Consider the following 16,393-nt stretch of genomic DNA (forward strand, 5'->3'; position numbering starts at 1 on the left):
TTTAGGGCCCGGGGACAATCCAGCTTGGGCCTGTCCCTCATCAGGTGGTGGGCGTCCTGGACCTGGTCTTGGCGCTGCTGCAGGCCTCACCTGCACAGGAGTCTCTGACCGTCTTCCTGTTGGAGCCGGGGAACCTGGAGGTGCTGCTGGCACTGCTGGTGCGGCCCAGCCCGTTGCCCCTGCTGCCTGACCGAGTCTGCAAGGTAGGGTCTCAGCCCACGCCCGAGCCGGGCTCTCACACTGCCACACTGCCTGAGGAGCAGGGAGGTGCCGCAGGCCTCTCAGAGCCGGCGCCTGCTGTCCTGCCTCGCGCCCCTCCACGAGCGCCCTCCCGCTCCCCACAGATCCTGCGCAGGCTGCAGCAGAATGAGCGCCTGCCCGAGCGAAGCCGTCAGCGGCTGCGGCTGCGAGACTGTGGACTCGAGGGTCTGGTCACCTGCCTACCCGAGGGGACTGTCTCCCCCCAGCTCTGCCAGGGCCTCTACAAGCTGTTCCTGGGGGCAGGTACCATCTGCTTGGGGCCGTGAGGCAGGCCGGGTGGAGAGAAACAGGGAGATGGGGGTAGAGGCTGGACCCGGGGGGCGCCAGGGCTGAGCGGTGGGATGGGGGTGCATGGGCCCTCCCCCCAGCCCTAGCCCAGCCCCTGTCTCAGACCTGCCTCGGCTGTTCTCCAGATGGGCTGAACCTCTCAGACCTGTTGGCTGTGATACAGCTGTCCCTTCAGGCTGACCTCAGTGTCCGTCTGGACATTTGTCGACAGGTGAGTGCAGGAGGTGAAAGCTCAGGGCACGGGGCGCAGTGGAGAGGCTCTTACCTCGGGACTGACCTTCACTCGCTTGTGCGACGGGGTCTGCATGGCCCCGGGAGTGTATCCCTCACTCCCTGTGTCCTGCCCCTGCAGCTCTTCCGCCTCATCTACAGACAGCCGGACATAGTGCAGCTGCTGGCACAGCAGGCGGGCTGGCAGGACGTGCTGACCCGGCTCTATGTGCTGGAGGCCGTCAAGGCGGCCAGTCCCCTGCCCTGCTCCCCTGAACTGCCCACGCCCCCGGAGTCTGCTCTTGCCAAGACACCCACAGGCTCACCCGAGTCCTCGGATGTCTTCCTGCCCTCGGAGGTCCCCGGCCCCAACCCTGAGGCCTTTTACCACGCTCTCTCCCCCTTGTGCACATCCTTTGACCTGGGCATGGAGCGGGCCAGCGTGGGCTCCAGCAGCACCACGGGCGGGAGCAGCGGGACGCTCACACCGGCCAGCCAGCCTGGCACACCGTCCCCGCTGGACGGGCCCCGGCCCTTCCCGGCTGTCCCTGGCCGCCACAGTTCCAGTTTGTCCAACGTGCTGGAGGACAGCAGTATTCTGGATCCCTCAGTCAGTGGGGATGACACCTCAAACACCAGCAACCCGCAGGTGAGTGGCCGCCCTCTGGTGCCTGGACATGGGGCCAGCAGGGCGGCCTTGCTGAGAGTGGGCACTTTCTGCTGGCGTCAGGTGCTGCCCCTCTTGTTCTGTAAGTCTGCAGCTGTGTTCCCCCCAACTCTGGGCAACAGGGCAAGTCACAAGGGTGCCAGCCTGGTTTGGGAAGTGCCTCAAGATAGACTCTAGGGCAGAAGCTTCACCAGCCTGGGGACAGTGCAGTTCCCAAGTGCCGCTGAGACTGAGAGGGCTCTGTAGCATTCTTCCAGAGAATTCCAAGTTTGTTTTTGCTTTATTTTGTTTTGGGGTCCCAAACCTTCACTGCTGGAAGTGCCAGGAATTGAACCAGAATGTCCTGCAGGCAAAGCATGTCCTCAGCCTGTTGAATGATCTTTCCGGGCCTTTTATTTTTATATTCTTTTGGTAGTGAGGATCGAACTCGGGTCTCATGCATGTGAGTCATGCTCTTTACCAGTGAGCACTCCAAGACTGTTATTTTGGTTTTGGGGTCACATCCAGTAGTGCTCAAGGACAACTCCTGGCTCAGTGCTCAGGGGGCCATATGGTGTGGGAATCAAACCTGGGCTTCCCAACTTGCATGTGCTCAGCCTGGGACGTTATCTCCCTGCTCTACCCTGCACCCTCCCGAAAGACTGTTGTAGAGATCTTGGAGGGCTGTGGGGTAATTTAGTAAGTGGCAGGGGCCACAGCCACAGTACAGTGGGGAGGGCATTTGCCTTGCATGTGGCCAACCCGGGTTCTATCCTCGGCATTCCATATAGTCCCCCAAGCACTACCAGGAGTGATCCTAAGTTCAGAGCCAGGATGAGGCAAATATATATATATATATATATATATATATATATATATATATATATAGTAAATGCCTTATCACCTCTTTGGGGTCTTTCTTGGGTCTTTCCTGGGACTCAGATGATGGTGGGAGCCCCCTGGTGGCTGTTACTGAATGCTCCGTCTCTGGCTGTCCCTTCTCAGGGGTGGGTGGTTTCCTAGGATGGTGGGGGGGGTGGGAGGGAACTTGACAGCATCCCCCCTGTGCCCACAGCAAACCTCTGAGGAGGAGCTGTGCAACCTGCTCACCAACGTGCTGTTCTCGGTGACGTGGCGGGGCGTGGAAGGCAGTGACGAGGCCGCCTGGCGGGAGCGCGGCCAGGTCTTCTCGGTGCTCACCCAGCTAGGGGCGTCAGCCATGCTTGTGCGCCCTCCAGACTACATCAAACGCAGGTGGGTTCCCCGGGGAGCACACGAGGGCAAGGGGCGTCCGTGGACAAGGCAGGCGGCAGGCTGAGCCCCTGGTCTCTTGCCCACCCCCAGCCTCTTGGAGATGATGCTGGAGTCAGCCTTGAGTGACATCAAAGAGGCATCCCCTGGGGGCCTGGCCTGCCTCACACAGCAGGCTCTGTGGCTGCTCCGCCTGCTGCAGGACTTCCTGTGCTCGGAGGGCCACGGGAACCAGGAGCTGTGGAGCGAGAAGGTAGGATGGTGCCCGGGCACGTGCACGGGGCTGGCAGTCTAGCTGCAGTCAGGGGGAGGGGGAGAGTGGGCGAGGGGTGTCAGAGTGGAGCTTTGTGCAAACCCTGCCTGGCCCCCAGCCCAAACCTTCCCTGCGCCCTGGCCACCTCTGGTGATGATGGCCCCGGGGCCCGCTGTGTTGCTGGCAGCTATTTGAAGGCGTGTGCAGCCTGCTTGATCGCCTGGGAGCCTGGCCGCACCTGGCCAACGGCACGGCGGACCTCCGAGAGATGGCGCAGATCGGCCTGCGCCTGGTGCTCGGCTACATCCTGCTGGAGGACCCACAGGTGAGCAGGGGGTGAGGGGCGGAGTGGCGGGTGTAGGGAGCTCCGGGCGCAGCGGGACTCACGGGGCAGCTCCTTCCACGGCAGCTGCACGCCCAGGCCTACGTGAAGCTGCACTCGCTGCTGCAGACCGCGGAGCCCATGCGCCGGGAGGAGGCCTGCTACGTGCTCTCCAAGCTTGAGGCGGCGCTGGCGCGGGCGCTGACCACCGCGACCTCAGAGACGGCCCCCGAGGACCAGAAGCCCCCCAGCGCGGCCACAGAGCGCTGCTCCTGGCTGGTGCCGCTGGTGCGCACGCTGCTGGACCGCGCCTACGAGCCACTGGGGCTGCAGGGGGGGCTGCCCTCCCTGCCGCCCACCAACGGCAGCCCCACCTTCTTCGAGGACTTTCAGGCCTTTTGTGGCACCAGCGAATGGCGCCACTTCATTGACAAACAGGTGCCTGGAGTTGGGGGCGTGGGGAGAGAAAGGGGGCGGGAACGGGTCCGGGGCCCACGTCCAGCCCTGGTTTCGCCTCCTGCCCAACCGTCAGGTGCAGCCCACCATGTCGGAGTTTGAAATGGACACCTACGCCAAGAGCCACGACCTCATGTCCGGCTTCTGGAACGCCTGCTACGACACGCTCATGAGCAGGGGGCAGCGGCGCCAGAAGGAGCGGGCACGGAGCCGTCGCGCCTTCCAGGTGTGCAGCCCTGGGGCGTGCCCGGGAGCTGCCGACCGGCGGGGACGCGGGGACAGGGCCGCTGCGGGACGCCGAGCTCCGCCCCCAGCGCCTGCCTCTCCTTTGGCTCCTCGCAGGAGCTGGTGCTGGAACCTGCCCAGCGGCGGGCGCGCCTGGAAGAGCAGCGCTACAACGGGGCTCTGAAGCAGCAGGCGGCGCAGCACGCCACCGCCCTGCTCCACTGGGGGGCGCTGTGGCGACAACTGTCCTGTCCGTGTGGGGCCTGGGCTCTGAGGTGGGCGTGGCCTCTATGGGCGTGGCCTGGGGCGGGGCTAAGGGCACGAGGGGCGTGGTTTTTCTGGGCGGGGCTATGCGGTCTGGTTTGGGTGTGGCTTGGGGCGGGCGGGGCTACGGGGGAGGGACCTCGAAATACAGATCTTGCCTTTGGGGATGCTGAGACTTCGGGAAGGGCGGGGAAGGAGGAGGTCCACAGGCCGCAGTCTTATTCCGTGACCGCCCCTGGAACCGGTCCGTGCAGGGACCCGCCCACCCCTCACTGGAAGCTGTCCAGCGCTGAGACGTACTCCCGCATGCGACTGAAACTGGTGCCCAACCATCATTTCAACCCGCACCTGGAAGCCAGTGCCCTGCGGGACAACCTGGGTAAGAGGGAGACTGAACCGGCGCTTCCCAGGTTCCCTGGTCCATGCTGGCCCTGATGGAGCACCTTTGGGCCCATTGCAGGTGAGGTCCCCTTGACACCCACCGAGGAAGCCTCGCTGCCTCTGGCAGTGTCCAAAGAAGCCAAAGTCAGCACTTCCCCAGAGGAGCTGCAGGACGACCAGCTGGGCGAGGAGGAGCTAGCTGCCCTGGAGATGGCGTGAGTGGACCTGGGAATGCCTGCGTGCGACCAACCATTCGGTCCAGTTCCTCTTCCTCCCGCCTGATAGCCCCGAAACAACTGATCCAAGTCAGGGCTGCGGGTGGGGAAAAGTTGAACAGCAGATCGCTGCTCTTCATGGCCGGGCACCCCAGGAGAAACGCACATAGCTGAGAGGGGGGGCCCCAGGGAGGGCCTGAGTCAGGGAAGCCTGAGAGATGACCCCAGCAGCACGGGGTGAGGGCAGCGCCCCTGATGTAGCAGCACTGGGAGAGTGTGGCTTTGGCTTGGTGGGAAGGGACCCCAGAGCCTAGAGTCTGAAGCCGGTCTGGTGCCTAGGATGGAGGCGGCGGAACTGGACGAGCAGCACGAGAAGCTGGTGCTGTCAGCTGAGTGTCAACTGGTCACAGTGGTGGCCGTGGTCCCAGGGCTGCTGGAGGTCACCACACAGCACGTGTGTTTCTACGATGGCAGCGCCGAGCGTGTGGAGACGGAGGAGGGTGTGCTCTGGTTGGAGGGAGGGCAGGCGATGGCTGGGATGCGAGGGCTAAGGCCAGCTGGGACAAGTGAGCCCTGTACCTGCTGTCTGTCCCCACAGGCATCGGCCACGACTTCCGGCGGCCTCTGGCCCAGCTGCGGGAGGTCCATTTGCGGCGCTTCAACCTGAGACGTTCTGCACTGGAGCTCTTCTTTATTGACCAGGCCAACTACTTCCTCAACTTCCCCTGCAAAGCTTCGGGGGCCACGGCCTCGTCGCCTTCCCAGGGCCCCAGGTCCCCGCCCCGCCCTGCCGCACCCCACACGCAGGTTCGGAACCAGGTGTACTCATGGCTCCTGCGCCTGCGGCCCCCCGCCCAAGGCTACCTGAGCTGCCGTTCCCCCCAGGAAATGCTGCGTGCCTCTGGCCTCACCCAGGTGAGAGCCCTCCTGGGGGTGGGGGTGCTGCAGGAGCACCTAAGGGTGGGGAAAGTACACTGCTCACCTCTTGCTTGCACTTGCCCTCCAGAAATGGGTGCAGCGGGAGATCTCCAACTTTGAGTACTTGATGCAGCTCAACACCATTGCGGGGCGGACCTATAACGACTTGTCTCAATACCCTGTGGTAAGGGCCCCTGGCACCCCTCCCCTGACTCTTTACCACCAGCCCTGGCACTGTTGGCATGCCAGGCCCTGAGCTTGTCCCGAGGAGGTGCTATCTGAGATCCCCTACTCCCACAGATCACCCCGTCTTTCTCCCCAAGGAGATACTTCCCAGGACTGTCCCTCCTACTCTCCTGAAGCCCCCCAGCGGGTATACCCCCACCCCGAAGCTCTGTGCTCCCTCCTGCAAGGGTGGATGGGGCGGTCTCAGGACCCTCAGACAGCTCCCGCCTGGGGGCGCAGTTCCCCTGGATTCTCCAGGATTACGTGTCCCCAACCCTGGACCTCAGCAACCCCGCAGTCTTCCGAGATCTGTCCAAGCCCATCGGTGTGGTGAACCCCAAACACGCCCAACTCGTTCGGGAAAAGTGAGTGTCCGGGAGGTGGGGCTGGACCTGGGGGTGCAGAGGGTGAGTGGGGCTCTGCTGACTGCCCTTCAATGTGGCCCCAGGTATGAGAGCTTCGAGGACCCAGCAGGCACCATTGACAAGTTCCACTATGGTACCCACTATTCCAACGCGGCTGGCGTGATGCACTACCTCATTCGTGTGGAGCCCTTCACCTCCCTGCATGTCCAGCTGCAGAGCGGCCGGTGCGTGCAGCCAGGGGGAAGCGGGTAGCAGGGTCAGTGGTGGGGGTGGGGAACAGATGAAAGGAGGCGGCAGGTCTTCAGGACATCCTAGACCCTCTGAGACTCCCCCTGCCCCACCCAGTGCCGGGGATTGAATCCAGGGCCTCTCGTATGGGAGACACGCACTCTGCCACTGAGCCATATCTGTGGCCCCTCTGGGGCCTCCGTCTCTTTCCTTCCCCTGCCACCCCTCCTCCCTCACCGTGCCCCTGCTCACCATAGGTTTGACTGCTCTGACCGGCAGTTCCACTCGGTGGCGGCGGCCTGGCAGACCCGCCTGGAGAACCCTGCAGACGTGAAGGAGCTCATTCCTGAATTCTTCTACTTCCCTGACTTCCTGCAGAACCAGAACAGTAGGAGCAGGCATGGGGGCGCGGGGGTGAGGGGGGCACAGGGCGCAGCAGACGGCTGACCCGCTCTCTGTACCAGGCTTTGACCTGGGCTGCCTCCAGCTGACCAATGAGAAAGTGGGCGACGTGGTGCTGCCCCCCTGGGCCAGCTCCCCGGAGGACTTCATCCAGCAGCACCGCCGGGCCCTGGTGAGCAGGGGAGCACCCGCGGAGGGCCCACAGCCTGCCAGGGGTCAGGGAAGGGCGGACTGGGGTCCTGTCCCTGCACTGACCGCCCCTCCTGCCCCAGGAGTCCGAGTATGTGTCTGCCCACCTGCATGAGTGGATCGACCTCATCTTCGGGTACAAGCAGCGGGGGCGGGCGGCCGAAGAGGCCCTCAACGTCTTCTACTACTGCACCTACGAGGGTGGGCAGAATCCCGTGGCCCTGTGGGGTACAGCTGAGGGGGGCGGGGACAATGAGGAGAGAGGCGTGACTGCTCTGTCTGCCCACCTCAGGGGCAGTGGACCTGGACCATGTGGCAGATGAACGGGAACGGAAGGCCCTGGAAGGCATTATCAGAAACTTTGGGCAGACACCCTGTCAGCTGCTGAAGGTGAGGCTGGCAAGGGGGGGCTGGTCCAGGATGCCCAGGCTGTCGTGCTGACCGGCCACTCGCCCATAGGAACCGCATCCAGTTCGGCTCTCTGCTGAGGAAGTGGCCCAGCGCCTTGCTCGTCTGGACACAAACTCACCGAGCATTTTCCAGCACCTGGACCAGCTCAAGGCCTTCTTTGCAGAGGTGAGAAGCATCAAACCTATTGTTCTTTTCTTTTCTTTTTCTTTTTTTTTGGGGGGGGAGGGGCGGTCCACACCTGGCAATGCTCAGAGGCTGCATTCAACGAATTATTCCGGCGGTGCTCGGTGCTCAGGGGACCATATGGGATGTTGGGGATGAAACCTGGGACGGCTGCATGCAAGGCAAGCTCCCTACCCTCTGTGCTATTGCTCCTGCTGTCCTTTTCAACGTCTTGAAGGCTAGATCAAGAGGGGATTTAAGAACTGTATCCGGAGCAGAGGGAAAGACGAAGTTCAGGACTTGCTTAACCTTGGACATTCTGCCTCACCTTCCTTCTTGTCTGTGTTCTAGATGCTTCCAGGCCAGACTTCTTCTTCTTCTTCTTCTTTTTTTTTTTTTTTTGCTTTTTTGCTTTTTGGGTCACACTTGGCTTTGCACAGGGGTTACTCCTGGCTCTGCACTCAGGAATCACTCCTGGCGATGCTCAAGGGACCATATGGGATGCTGGGAATCTAACCCGGGTCGACCACGTGCAAGACAAACGCCCTCCCCGCTGTGCTATTGCTCCAGCCCCCAGGCCAGACTTCTTAAAGACCTTTTTATTGTTGCAGTGCCATGCTTGTGCTCCGAGGGGTTGTTTGCACCCCTTTAGTTTCGGGGCCTGCACAGTGGTCTCGAGGGCTTGCGGTCCAAGTTGAGGCACACAAGTTGTGTTTGTGGTGCCTACTAGGGGTCCAACTTCCTGGCCATGGTGCTTGCACAATTGGTTTTAGTTGTGATGCTCACACACACGCGTGTGCACGTGTGTGTGTGTGTGTGTGTGTGTTGCCCATATACACCTGGGTGTGACAAGGCTGGGTATCATTTGTGGCTCTGGGAATGGCAGGCAGCAGAGTTTCCAGAACCATGCCCAGCCATACTCTTGGAGGCAGGGCCTCTAACCTCTGCCCTGTTCCTGCAGACCTGGGTCTAATGGTTTGATTTCTGTGCTGATGCCCCAGGCTGGGGGCTCACAATTATGGGAGAGGGGAGCAATACCAAGACCACGCTTGTTATTCCCAGCTTCTCAAGGCGTCCTCCTGGGGACGCACTGCTCTCCAGGGAAATCTCGGGCGCATCTCCCAGGGAAATTGGCCGCTGAGATGCCTCACTGGCCCTGAGACGCCCAGTTCTGAGGCCAGAGGCAGCGGTGGTGCGGGAGAGGGGGCAGTGCAGGGGGACTCAGCAGGCTGCCTCCCACCCTGCAGGTCATCAGCGAGGGCGTGCCCCTGGTGCTGGCCCTGGTACCCCACCGCCAGCCCCACTCCTTCATCACCCAGAGCTCCCCAGACCTGTTGGTAAGTGCACTGGGCAGAACCCCACCTCAGCCCCACCCCATCTCTCACTGCCCCCATCTACTTCTGCTCGCTTTTGCCTGTAGGTGACCGTGAGTGCCAATGGACTGTTGGGCACCCACAGCTGGCTGCCCTATGACCGCAATATAAGCAACTACTTCAGCTTCAGCAAAGACCCTAACATGAGCAACCCCAAGTAGGACAAAGGACCGGGGTGTGTGGGGAGGGGGGGTTCTAAGTACTCTATACTGAGTCCTCTCCCGGCCAAGCCACAGGCTTGGTCCAGAGGCTCTGAAGCCGGGGCCTGCTGTGCCTCACCTGCCAACCCTCTGTCCGGATCAGGATGCAGCGGCTACTGAGTGGCCCCTGGGCGCCCGGCAGTGGCGTGAACGGGCGCGCCCTGGCAGTGGCCCCCGATGGAAAGCTGCTGTTCAGTGGTGGCCACTGGGACGGCAGCCTCCGGGTGACAGCGCTGCCCCGGGGCAGGCTGCTGAGCCAGCTCCGCCACCACTTGGGTAAGCAGCCTGGGAGTAGGGGGGTGGGCACGGGGGGGCCTCCCCCTGGCTAGGGAAGGTGTGAGCCATCTTTTCTGCTGTGCCCTCCCCTCCCCACACAGATGTCGTGACCTGCCTCGCACTGGACACCTGTGGCATCTACCTCATCTCCGGCTCCCGCGACACCACGTGCATGGTGTGGCGGCTACTGCTGCAGGTACCCAGGAGAGGGGTGGCGAACAGCCCTGAGGGCCCCTCGTCCAGACCTGCAGCCCTCCCCACCATGCTCCAGTGATGCCCACTTTCCCCTCAGTGGACTGCGGGTTGCAATTCTGAGCCTCCTCCTCCCTTTCCTGGCCCTTAGCCTTCTTGCCTAGGGGCTGGGGCAGCAGGATGCCTCCACCAGCCCTGACCCAGTCCTGGCTCCCACAGGGTGGTCTGGCAGTAGGGCTGGCATCCAAGCCTGTGCAAGTCCTGTATGGGCACGAAGCTGCAGTAAGCTGTGTGGCCATCAGCACTGAACTGGACATGGCGGTGTCTGGATCTGAGGTGCGTGCAGGCCAGTACCCCGGAAGGCTGTCTGCTGGGCACGGCCCCTGCTGCCAGTTGCTAAGCTGCTTCACCTACCCCCCGCTCCAGGTTGGCACTGTGATCATCCACACTGTGCGCCGAGGACATTTTGTGGCAGCCCTCCAACCGCCAGGGGCTTCGTTGCCTGGCCCTGTGTCCCACCTGGCGTTGGGGTCCGAGGGCCAGATTGTGGTACAGAGCTCAGCCCGAGAGCGTCTGGGAGCTCAGGTATGAGATGGGACACCCACTGCACTGCACGAGGCTGTGTAGGCATCCTCTCCTTCCTGACACTTGCTTCTTCCAGGTCGCCTATTCCTTGCACTTGTACTCCGTGAACGGGAGGCTGCGGGCATCGTTGCCGCTGGTGGAGCAACCCACGGCCCTGGAAGTGACGGAGGACTTTGTTCTGCTGGGCACGGCCCAGTGTGCCCTGCACATCCTACACCTCAACACGTGAGCCCCACCGTTTCTGGGCTCCTGGCCCCTCAGGGTAGTGGCTGTTGGATGAGGAGACTAGTGGGCGTATGTCGTGGACCCAGAGCCTCTGCACATCCTTTAAGGCTCGTTCCCTCAGCCACATGCTGTGGGAGTTCTCTTTATGTGTCAGGGTTTGCATCTGGCGGGCCTTCAGAGGAGAGGGACGGGGATGAAGGCAGCAGCCTGGTCTGCTGGATGCGGAGCTCCCTTGCAGCTATGATTGTGCCCCTTTCCCTGCAGGCTGCTCCCGGCCGCTCCTCCTCTGCCCATGAAGGTGCCCATCCGCAGCGTGGCTGTGACCAAGGAGCGTAGCCACGTGCTCATTGGCCTGGAGGATGGCAAGCTTATCGTGGTGGGCGCGGGACAGCCCTCCGAGGTGAGGCTTGAGGTGGGGGAGTGGGCCTCAGACGGCGCGGGGAGCGGAACGACGACTCTGACTAACCCCTCCCGGCCCTGCTCCCTCCAGGTGCGCAGCAGCCAGTTCGCGCGCAAGCTGTGGCGGTCCTCGCGGCGCATTTCCCAAGTGTCCTCTGGGGAGACGGAATACAGACCTGGAGAAGCCCGCTGAGCCCTGCCCTGGCCGGCCGCTCAGGCTCCGCCCCCAGCGGCTCCGTTGCAGGAAGCTCCGCCCCGGGGCGGCAGGAACGCCGAGACCATTGGCCCGCACTCAGGGGGTGGGCGGGGCCCCACCCCCGTCGCGCTCAGGGATTCGTGGACGGCAGCACTCCGGGAAGTCCCGCCCCTCGCCGGCAGAGGGGTCGCCCAGAGTCCCAGCACCGGCCTTGGCGGCCGTACCGAGCACTTTTTTGCACAGTTCGGGGCTGGGGGGTTCAGGCCCCCAGGTTCTCCCCGTCCGGCAGAGCACAGGGGCCGGGCTGTGCCTTAATCTCTGAAGGCGGCCCTCCGCTCTCCTAATCTCGGCAATAAACCTGGCCTAGTTTTGTATCCGTTTCGCCTTTGTACGCGCGCGTCTCAGCCCGTCCTGGTCACCGTCCTAGGGGGGCTGCTGCTTCTCCTGGGCGTCTCTGCCACGCTCTGCGTGGGCTCAGTTTCCCCAGCTGGGCCCACCTCTGCCCCTCGGGGCCCGGCCGCCCTGCCCCGACAGGCGCCGTGTCTGCGCACGTGTGCGCGTTCCTGCGCGGGGCGGAGGCGAGACCGCAGAGCCGCCCCGCCGGCCGCACCCCTCCCCTCGCGCCCCTCCCGCCGCACCCTTCCGCCCCTCCGCGCCCCTCGCGCCGGCAGCCCACACCCGGGCCTCTCCCCAGGCGGCTGCACCGTCGGACTCGGCCCCGCGCCGCCGGAGCCGGGCCTCCCTGCCGGCTGGCGGAGAGCGGATCCCGGGACCAGTGGAGGGGCGACCACCGCAGGTCAGGAGGGGGCTGGGGACAGAAGCCCAGAGCCGCGGGCTGCGTCTGTTGCCCACCGCGAGTCCCACCCCGTGGGCGTTGTCAGCACAGGCGCCCGCGCTGGGATGTGTGTGGGCAGCCCGCACAGTTGCCAAGTGCGGGGTGTGGCACTCTGAGCATATTTCGTGGGCCCGGAGTCGGGGTAGAGGTGCCTGTCTCTGTGCTCGGGCTTGGTCTGGCAGACAAAAGCCGGCCTGGGTCACCCGCCAGCCAGGATCTTGGAAGAGCCCCTCACTGTGGTAAGTGACACGGAATACCCACACGTGACAAGGGTCACTGCAGCCTTGGGCCACAGCCCCGGCCAGTTGTGCACCTTCCTGTGCGCAGGCCCCCAGGAAGTGAGTTTGGAGCGGGGGCGGGGGGGGGGGGACCAAGTCTGTGTGTGGAGTCAGAGGGCTTCTCCCCTCTATCCTCTCCCCCAAAACTCCATCCCGAGCCTCAGGTGGTGAGACTCAACCAGGTCAGCGCTGTGGGTCCAAAGTGGGCCTGGGAATGGGTGGGCCTGGCCTCAGGCCTCTGACCTGCAAGAGGAGAAAGAACACAAGTCTCCGAGCCCACGGGCACCCCCCTGGACCCTCTCGGGACTCCTGAGGCCTCCTCCTGTCCAGACTCTTCAGCAGGAGGTGATGAGGGCTGGGCACGCTGAGGCAGCGCTGGGAGCAGGCGCACTCCAGGGAGTGGGGCCTTGGACACTCAGGGTGTTGTGTTCTTGGGCTCAGTCTGGGAATTCTGTGGGCGTCCCTTAGCCAAATTTGGGGCTTGACTCTGGCTGAGGTGGGTGGAGTCCCCTTGACTGCTCTGCTCTGCCTGAATGTACTTGGGTTGGAGACAGGGTAGCTTTCAACTGGGGACAAGTTGCCCCCAGGCAGAAGTGAGCAGCAGCATTTATTACCCTTCCACGCTAGCTCTGTTTTGCAATAGAGCTGCCCTGAGCTCACCCTCTAGCTCGCTCCTCTAGCTTTGGCCAGCTATGACCAGGAGGTGCCCCTGTGCGCCCTCCCGACCCCCTCATCAGAAGGAACTGGGTCATGGTTGGGAGCCGTGCAGGGGTACCCGTCCTCAGAAGGAGTCAGGATGGAGTGACCTACCCCACTACCAAGGATGCCCCATGTAAGGCCCAAGGATTTCCTGGCTGTCCCTGTACACAACACCTCTGAACTCAGGTCTCCCAGCAAGTGCACTTGGGGTGCTGCCTCTGACCCCCCAATCCATCCTCCTAGAGATGGAGCTTCTTGGAGCACTACCAGCCTACAGAACTCTGCCGCCCAACTCCAGCCATGGGGCAGGCGTGGTCCGCGTGGGTAAGTACCTCTCAGTCTAGGTGTGGGACACTGGGATGGATTGGGGGGAGCCCCCTTTGTGAGTAAATCAAAAACTAGTCCAGTCCAGGTTCTGCTGTCCTTGGGTCTGGAGGGACAAGGGGCCTCCAGGCAGAAGTGAGCAGCAGCCTTCATTACCCTTCCAGTTCAGCTCTGCTTTGTAAAACTGCTGGGCTTCCTGTGCACAGAGGCCGCCGTGGGGCCGAGTAGGAATCAGTGTGCTCTCACAGCTCAGAGGCGGTGGGGGGAAACAAGCGCCATCATAGACAAGGGAGAGAGAGCAGCTAGAGAAGGGCGGGACCTGAGAGACACCGGGGAAAGGATTCCCAGGGGAGAGTCCCGCCTCTGTCCGACAGAGACCACCGCAGAGCAGGAGCAGACTCTGCAAGCCCAGGAGAAAGCTCGGTGTCTCATGAGTGGCTCAAGGAGAGGCTGTGGGAAAGCAGGCCACTGTGCCGAGGCCCTGCGGTTAGCATGTAACACTGCATGGTCAGGGATTTGCTTTCAGACCTATGAGTGTGCCCAGGGACCCCGGCCTGGATTCCTTGTCCCTGACCCTGTCTCTCCTTTCCTTCACAGATAAGACATGGACGGGGCAGGACAGAGGACCGTGGGGAGGGGAAGGGGAAGCCCTGGCCCCCAATGCCACCTCCTCATTCCCCCCGGAGCCTCCCGGAGCCTCCAGTAGCATCATTCCAGTCTACTGTGCCCTCCTGGCAGCTGTGGTCCTCGGCCTGCTCTCCTATGTAGTCTTCAAGTGGTAGGTAGCTTGGGGGCACCTCCACCCCCACGGTGACCCCCAGCCAGCTGTGTCAGGAACTGGTTGACAGGTCCTCTTTGCATCCTTCTCACCCTCCCCAACCCCAGCTGGCGCTCACATAAACACAAACAGAAGCTGGCCAAAGCTCGGACGGCAGAGCTGGGGAGCCAGATGCACGGAGAGAGCAGTATCTTTCTGGACACTCCTATTAATCTGGACCCCTGCGCCCCCAGCCAGGGTGAGCCCCGGTCCCTATTCTACAGTCCTTCAGGCCCTGGTTCTGCCCTGCTGTTCAGCCCTTCTGATACTCTGTTTTCCCTGCAGGGCAGCATCCTGAGCTGGGCTGCAGACTTTATCTTCATCTCCCTCGGCAGCAGCAGGAGGAAGTGGAGCGGCTCCTGGAGGTGTCAGAGGAAGCTGACACGGGCTGGCAGGGCCTGGCGGGCCGTCTGGGCTACCCGACTGAGGCTGTGGCGACTATGGCTCAGGGCCAGGTGCCAGCCCACACCCTGCTGAGGGACTGGGCTGTCCAGAAGGGCAGCAGTGCCACCCTCAGGGTGCTAGAGAGTGCGCTGACTGCCATGGGCCGGGAAGATGTGGTCCGGGTTCTGAGTTCCCCGCCTGAAGGCTGCTCTGTGGTATGAGCGCTAACTCCCCTGCCCAGCCCCTCAGGGGGCTATTCTGGTGCTCCCCCCTTCTTCCTTCACTGGCCTTTCCTGTTTTGAGGACACATGGTTTGGAGTCCACGAAGTTTCAAGTTGCCACTCACCGCCCCTTTCTCTACCTTCCTCTGGGACAGGGATATTGGGGTAGTTGACAATGGGGACTGTTCCTGCTCTGATCCTCTGCACCTCTCCTTCGCCTCGGCCACTCTTTTCTGTTTGTACCCCGTATTAAAAGCCACTTTGGTTTAGACTTGTGTGCTGACTGACTCTTCGGGCCTTGAAGCAGTTGGGTAGCCCAGAGAAAGAATTGGGTCCTGAGGAAGAGGGAAAGGCACCGGAGCAGACAGGCAGCATGTGCCCATAGAAGATGCTTATCCAGTGCATCCATATTCAGTCAAGCTAGCAAGCTTTTACCTTGCAAATCTTTAGCTCCCTTAGCTGAACAACAGTAAATAGAATGGCACCTATATTAGATCCCCATCCCTCCTCCCACCCACCCAAAGACTCCCAGACAGTACTGAGGTCCAAGACCGAGTAATCAGTGAGGGGGTCTTGATTTGAGGATCACTTTCCTGATGTCTGTGATCAAGAGGGGCTGGATGTCTGCACCTCTAGTTGGGAGGCAGGAGTTAGACTGGTCCTGGGACTAGTTACCAAGGAAGGACCGTGTCACCTCTAGAAGAGAAAAAGGGAAGACAGAGTTCCCCTTGTAAGATCCACAGCCCAGACTCTGGAGAGTGAACTCCAAACTTGCTTCTTCCGCGGCCTACTTGATTTCCTCACAACTCAAGAGCAAGTGTCATCTTACCCAACAGAGGGGCAGATCAGGACAGACACTCTATCTATATGCTCAACGCTGAAGGGAGCAGCAGGCAAACTAGTTATCATGCCTTCAGAAGGTATTGCTACAGGACAATACCTAGGATCAAGACTGCCTAGGAACGATGGCTGCCATCCTGCCATCTACCAGCATCAGTGGTTAAGAAGCACAACCATTCAACATCCTATCCCTTTGCTGAGATGTGAGTAGGTCTGTTCTAAGTATCAGACTCAGACTGTTGCTACTGCAACTCCTCAAAAAGTTTACTAAGGCTGCTTGGCTCTATAAACAATCTAAAGAAGGAAGAGGTTTACAGCCACTTTCATATTAAATGACCCAGGAAAGTAGAACAAGTCCAGTGGTAGGTCAGCTAGAATCAGAACAATGTGCTGAAGACTGCACTTACTTGTGGATCAAGTCACAGGGATTTGAAAAGATGGATTAGCAATGAGAGTGAAATTATTTGAACCTGGAGGTGTTATGGGTGAGTGAAAAGAAAGGAGATCTTAAAAATTTAGTAAAGTGTTAGAATTTCTCCTCAACTTTGTCTTACCTGAAAGTTGACAGCCTGTCAACATCTTGTAATAGGAGGCTGCTTAAATTTCCTTGGAAAATCTGGAGCCTAGAGTTAAAACCATGAATTGAACTTTGGCCAATCAAAGTCATATGGCCACATCCTTGGACTGCAAATCTACTCTAAGAGAAATGCTTTTACTATTTTGGATTTTGGGCTGTACCCATCAGTGAGTGCTCAGGAGATCGCACTCACTGTGTGGTGCTAGAGGTTGCAGACACTGCAGCTACCTGCAAGAGAAGTGTCTCACGTCCTGTACGTTATCTCCAGTCTTTTTTCTTCGTTGGGGGGAGGAGGAAGGA

The 16,393-nt window shown here is 61.3% G+C and overlaps 2 protein-coding genes across 5 annotated transcripts in view; both read left to right on the plus strand.

Moving 5' to 3' along the window:
* Positions 1 to 11,595, plus strand: part of NBEAL2 (neurobeachin like 2) — a 28,490-nt gene extending 16,895 nt beyond the window's left edge. For all 3 annotated transcript variants that reach the window (XM_055136489.1, XM_055136490.1, XM_055136491.1), the window contains 31 exons: positions 45 to 203; positions 345 to 504; positions 675 to 760; positions 902 to 1,408; positions 2,481 to 2,659; positions 2,750 to 2,909; positions 3,097 to 3,234; positions 3,319 to 3,669; positions 3,764 to 3,913; positions 4,030 to 4,187; positions 4,431 to 4,555; positions 4,637 to 4,772; positions 5,112 to 5,272; positions 5,371 to 5,687; positions 5,779 to 5,874; positions 6,156 to 6,280; positions 6,364 to 6,504; positions 6,766 to 6,896; positions 6,973 to 7,082; positions 7,183 to 7,300; positions 7,392 to 7,489; positions 7,559 to 7,675; positions 8,920 to 9,009; positions 9,093 to 9,202; positions 9,349 to 9,521; positions 9,623 to 9,717; positions 9,933 to 10,049; positions 10,140 to 10,298; positions 10,375 to 10,523; positions 10,788 to 10,923; positions 11,014 to 11,595. In XM_055136489.1, coding sequence (XP_054992464.1) covers positions 45 to 203; positions 345 to 504; positions 675 to 760; positions 902 to 1,408; positions 2,481 to 2,659; positions 2,750 to 2,909; positions 3,097 to 3,234; positions 3,319 to 3,669; positions 3,764 to 3,913; positions 4,030 to 4,187; positions 4,431 to 4,555; positions 4,637 to 4,772; positions 5,112 to 5,272; positions 5,371 to 5,687; positions 5,779 to 5,874; positions 6,156 to 6,280; positions 6,364 to 6,504; positions 6,766 to 6,896; positions 6,973 to 7,082; positions 7,183 to 7,300; positions 7,392 to 7,489; positions 7,559 to 7,675; positions 8,920 to 9,009; positions 9,093 to 9,202; positions 9,349 to 9,521; positions 9,623 to 9,717; positions 9,933 to 10,049; positions 10,140 to 10,298; positions 10,375 to 10,523; positions 10,788 to 10,923; positions 11,014 to 11,115 — 4,854 coding nt within the window. In that variant the 3' untranslated portion in view covers positions 11,116 to 11,595. The remainder of the gene's footprint in view (positions 1 to 44; positions 204 to 344; positions 505 to 674; positions 761 to 901; positions 1,409 to 2,480; positions 2,660 to 2,749; positions 2,910 to 3,096; positions 3,235 to 3,318; positions 3,670 to 3,763; positions 3,914 to 4,029; positions 4,188 to 4,430; positions 4,556 to 4,636; positions 4,773 to 5,111; positions 5,273 to 5,370; positions 5,688 to 5,778; positions 5,875 to 6,155; positions 6,281 to 6,363; positions 6,505 to 6,765; positions 6,897 to 6,972; positions 7,083 to 7,182; positions 7,301 to 7,391; positions 7,490 to 7,558; positions 7,676 to 8,919; positions 9,010 to 9,092; positions 9,203 to 9,348; positions 9,522 to 9,622; positions 9,718 to 9,932; positions 10,050 to 10,139; positions 10,299 to 10,374; positions 10,524 to 10,787; positions 10,924 to 11,013) is intronic.
* Positions 11,492 to 14,925, plus strand: LOC101547796 (death domain-containing membrane protein NRADD-like). Of its 2 annotated transcripts, XM_055136492.1 has the most exons (5): positions 11,492 to 12,192; positions 13,174 to 13,254; positions 13,852 to 14,032; positions 14,140 to 14,270; positions 14,357 to 14,925. In XM_055136492.1, exons 2-5 carry the CDS (start codon positions 13,176 to 13,178, stop codon positions 14,674 to 14,676), a joined length of 711 nt encoding a protein of 236 aa, XP_054992467.1. In that variant the 5' UTR covers positions 11,492 to 12,192; positions 13,174 to 13,175; the 3' UTR covers positions 14,677 to 14,925. The 2 variants fall into 2 exon arrangements, with proteins under 2 accessions (XP_054992467.1, XP_004614644.1); XM_004614587.2 differs by lacking the exon at positions 11,492 to 12,192 and having other exon boundaries at positions 12,696 to 13,254.
* The last annotated feature ends 1,468 nt before the right edge of the window (positions 14,926 to 16,393 follow it).

This window comes from Sorex araneus, chromosome 4, assembly GCF_027595985.1.
Source record: "Sorex araneus isolate mSorAra2 chromosome 4, mSorAra2.pri, whole genome shotgun sequence".
NCBI classification, from domain to species: domain Eukaryota; kingdom Metazoa; phylum Chordata; class Mammalia; order Eulipotyphla; family Soricidae; genus Sorex; species Sorex araneus.

Bases quoted from the DNA above. Each gene is read 5' to 3' on its own strand.
- LOC101547796 (XM_055136492.1), top strand. From the start codon at position 13,176: ATGGAGCTTCTTGGAGCACTACCAGCCTACAGAACTCTGCCGCCCAAC. The intron at 13,255-13,851 runs GTAAGTACCTCT...TTTCCTTCACAG, and splicing joins GGCAGGCGTGGTCCGCGTGG to ATAAGACATGGACGGGGCAG. The intron at 14,033-14,139 runs GTAGGTAGCTTG...CCCCAACCCCAG, and splicing joins TCCTATGTAGTCTTCAAGTG to CTGGCGCTCACATAAACACA.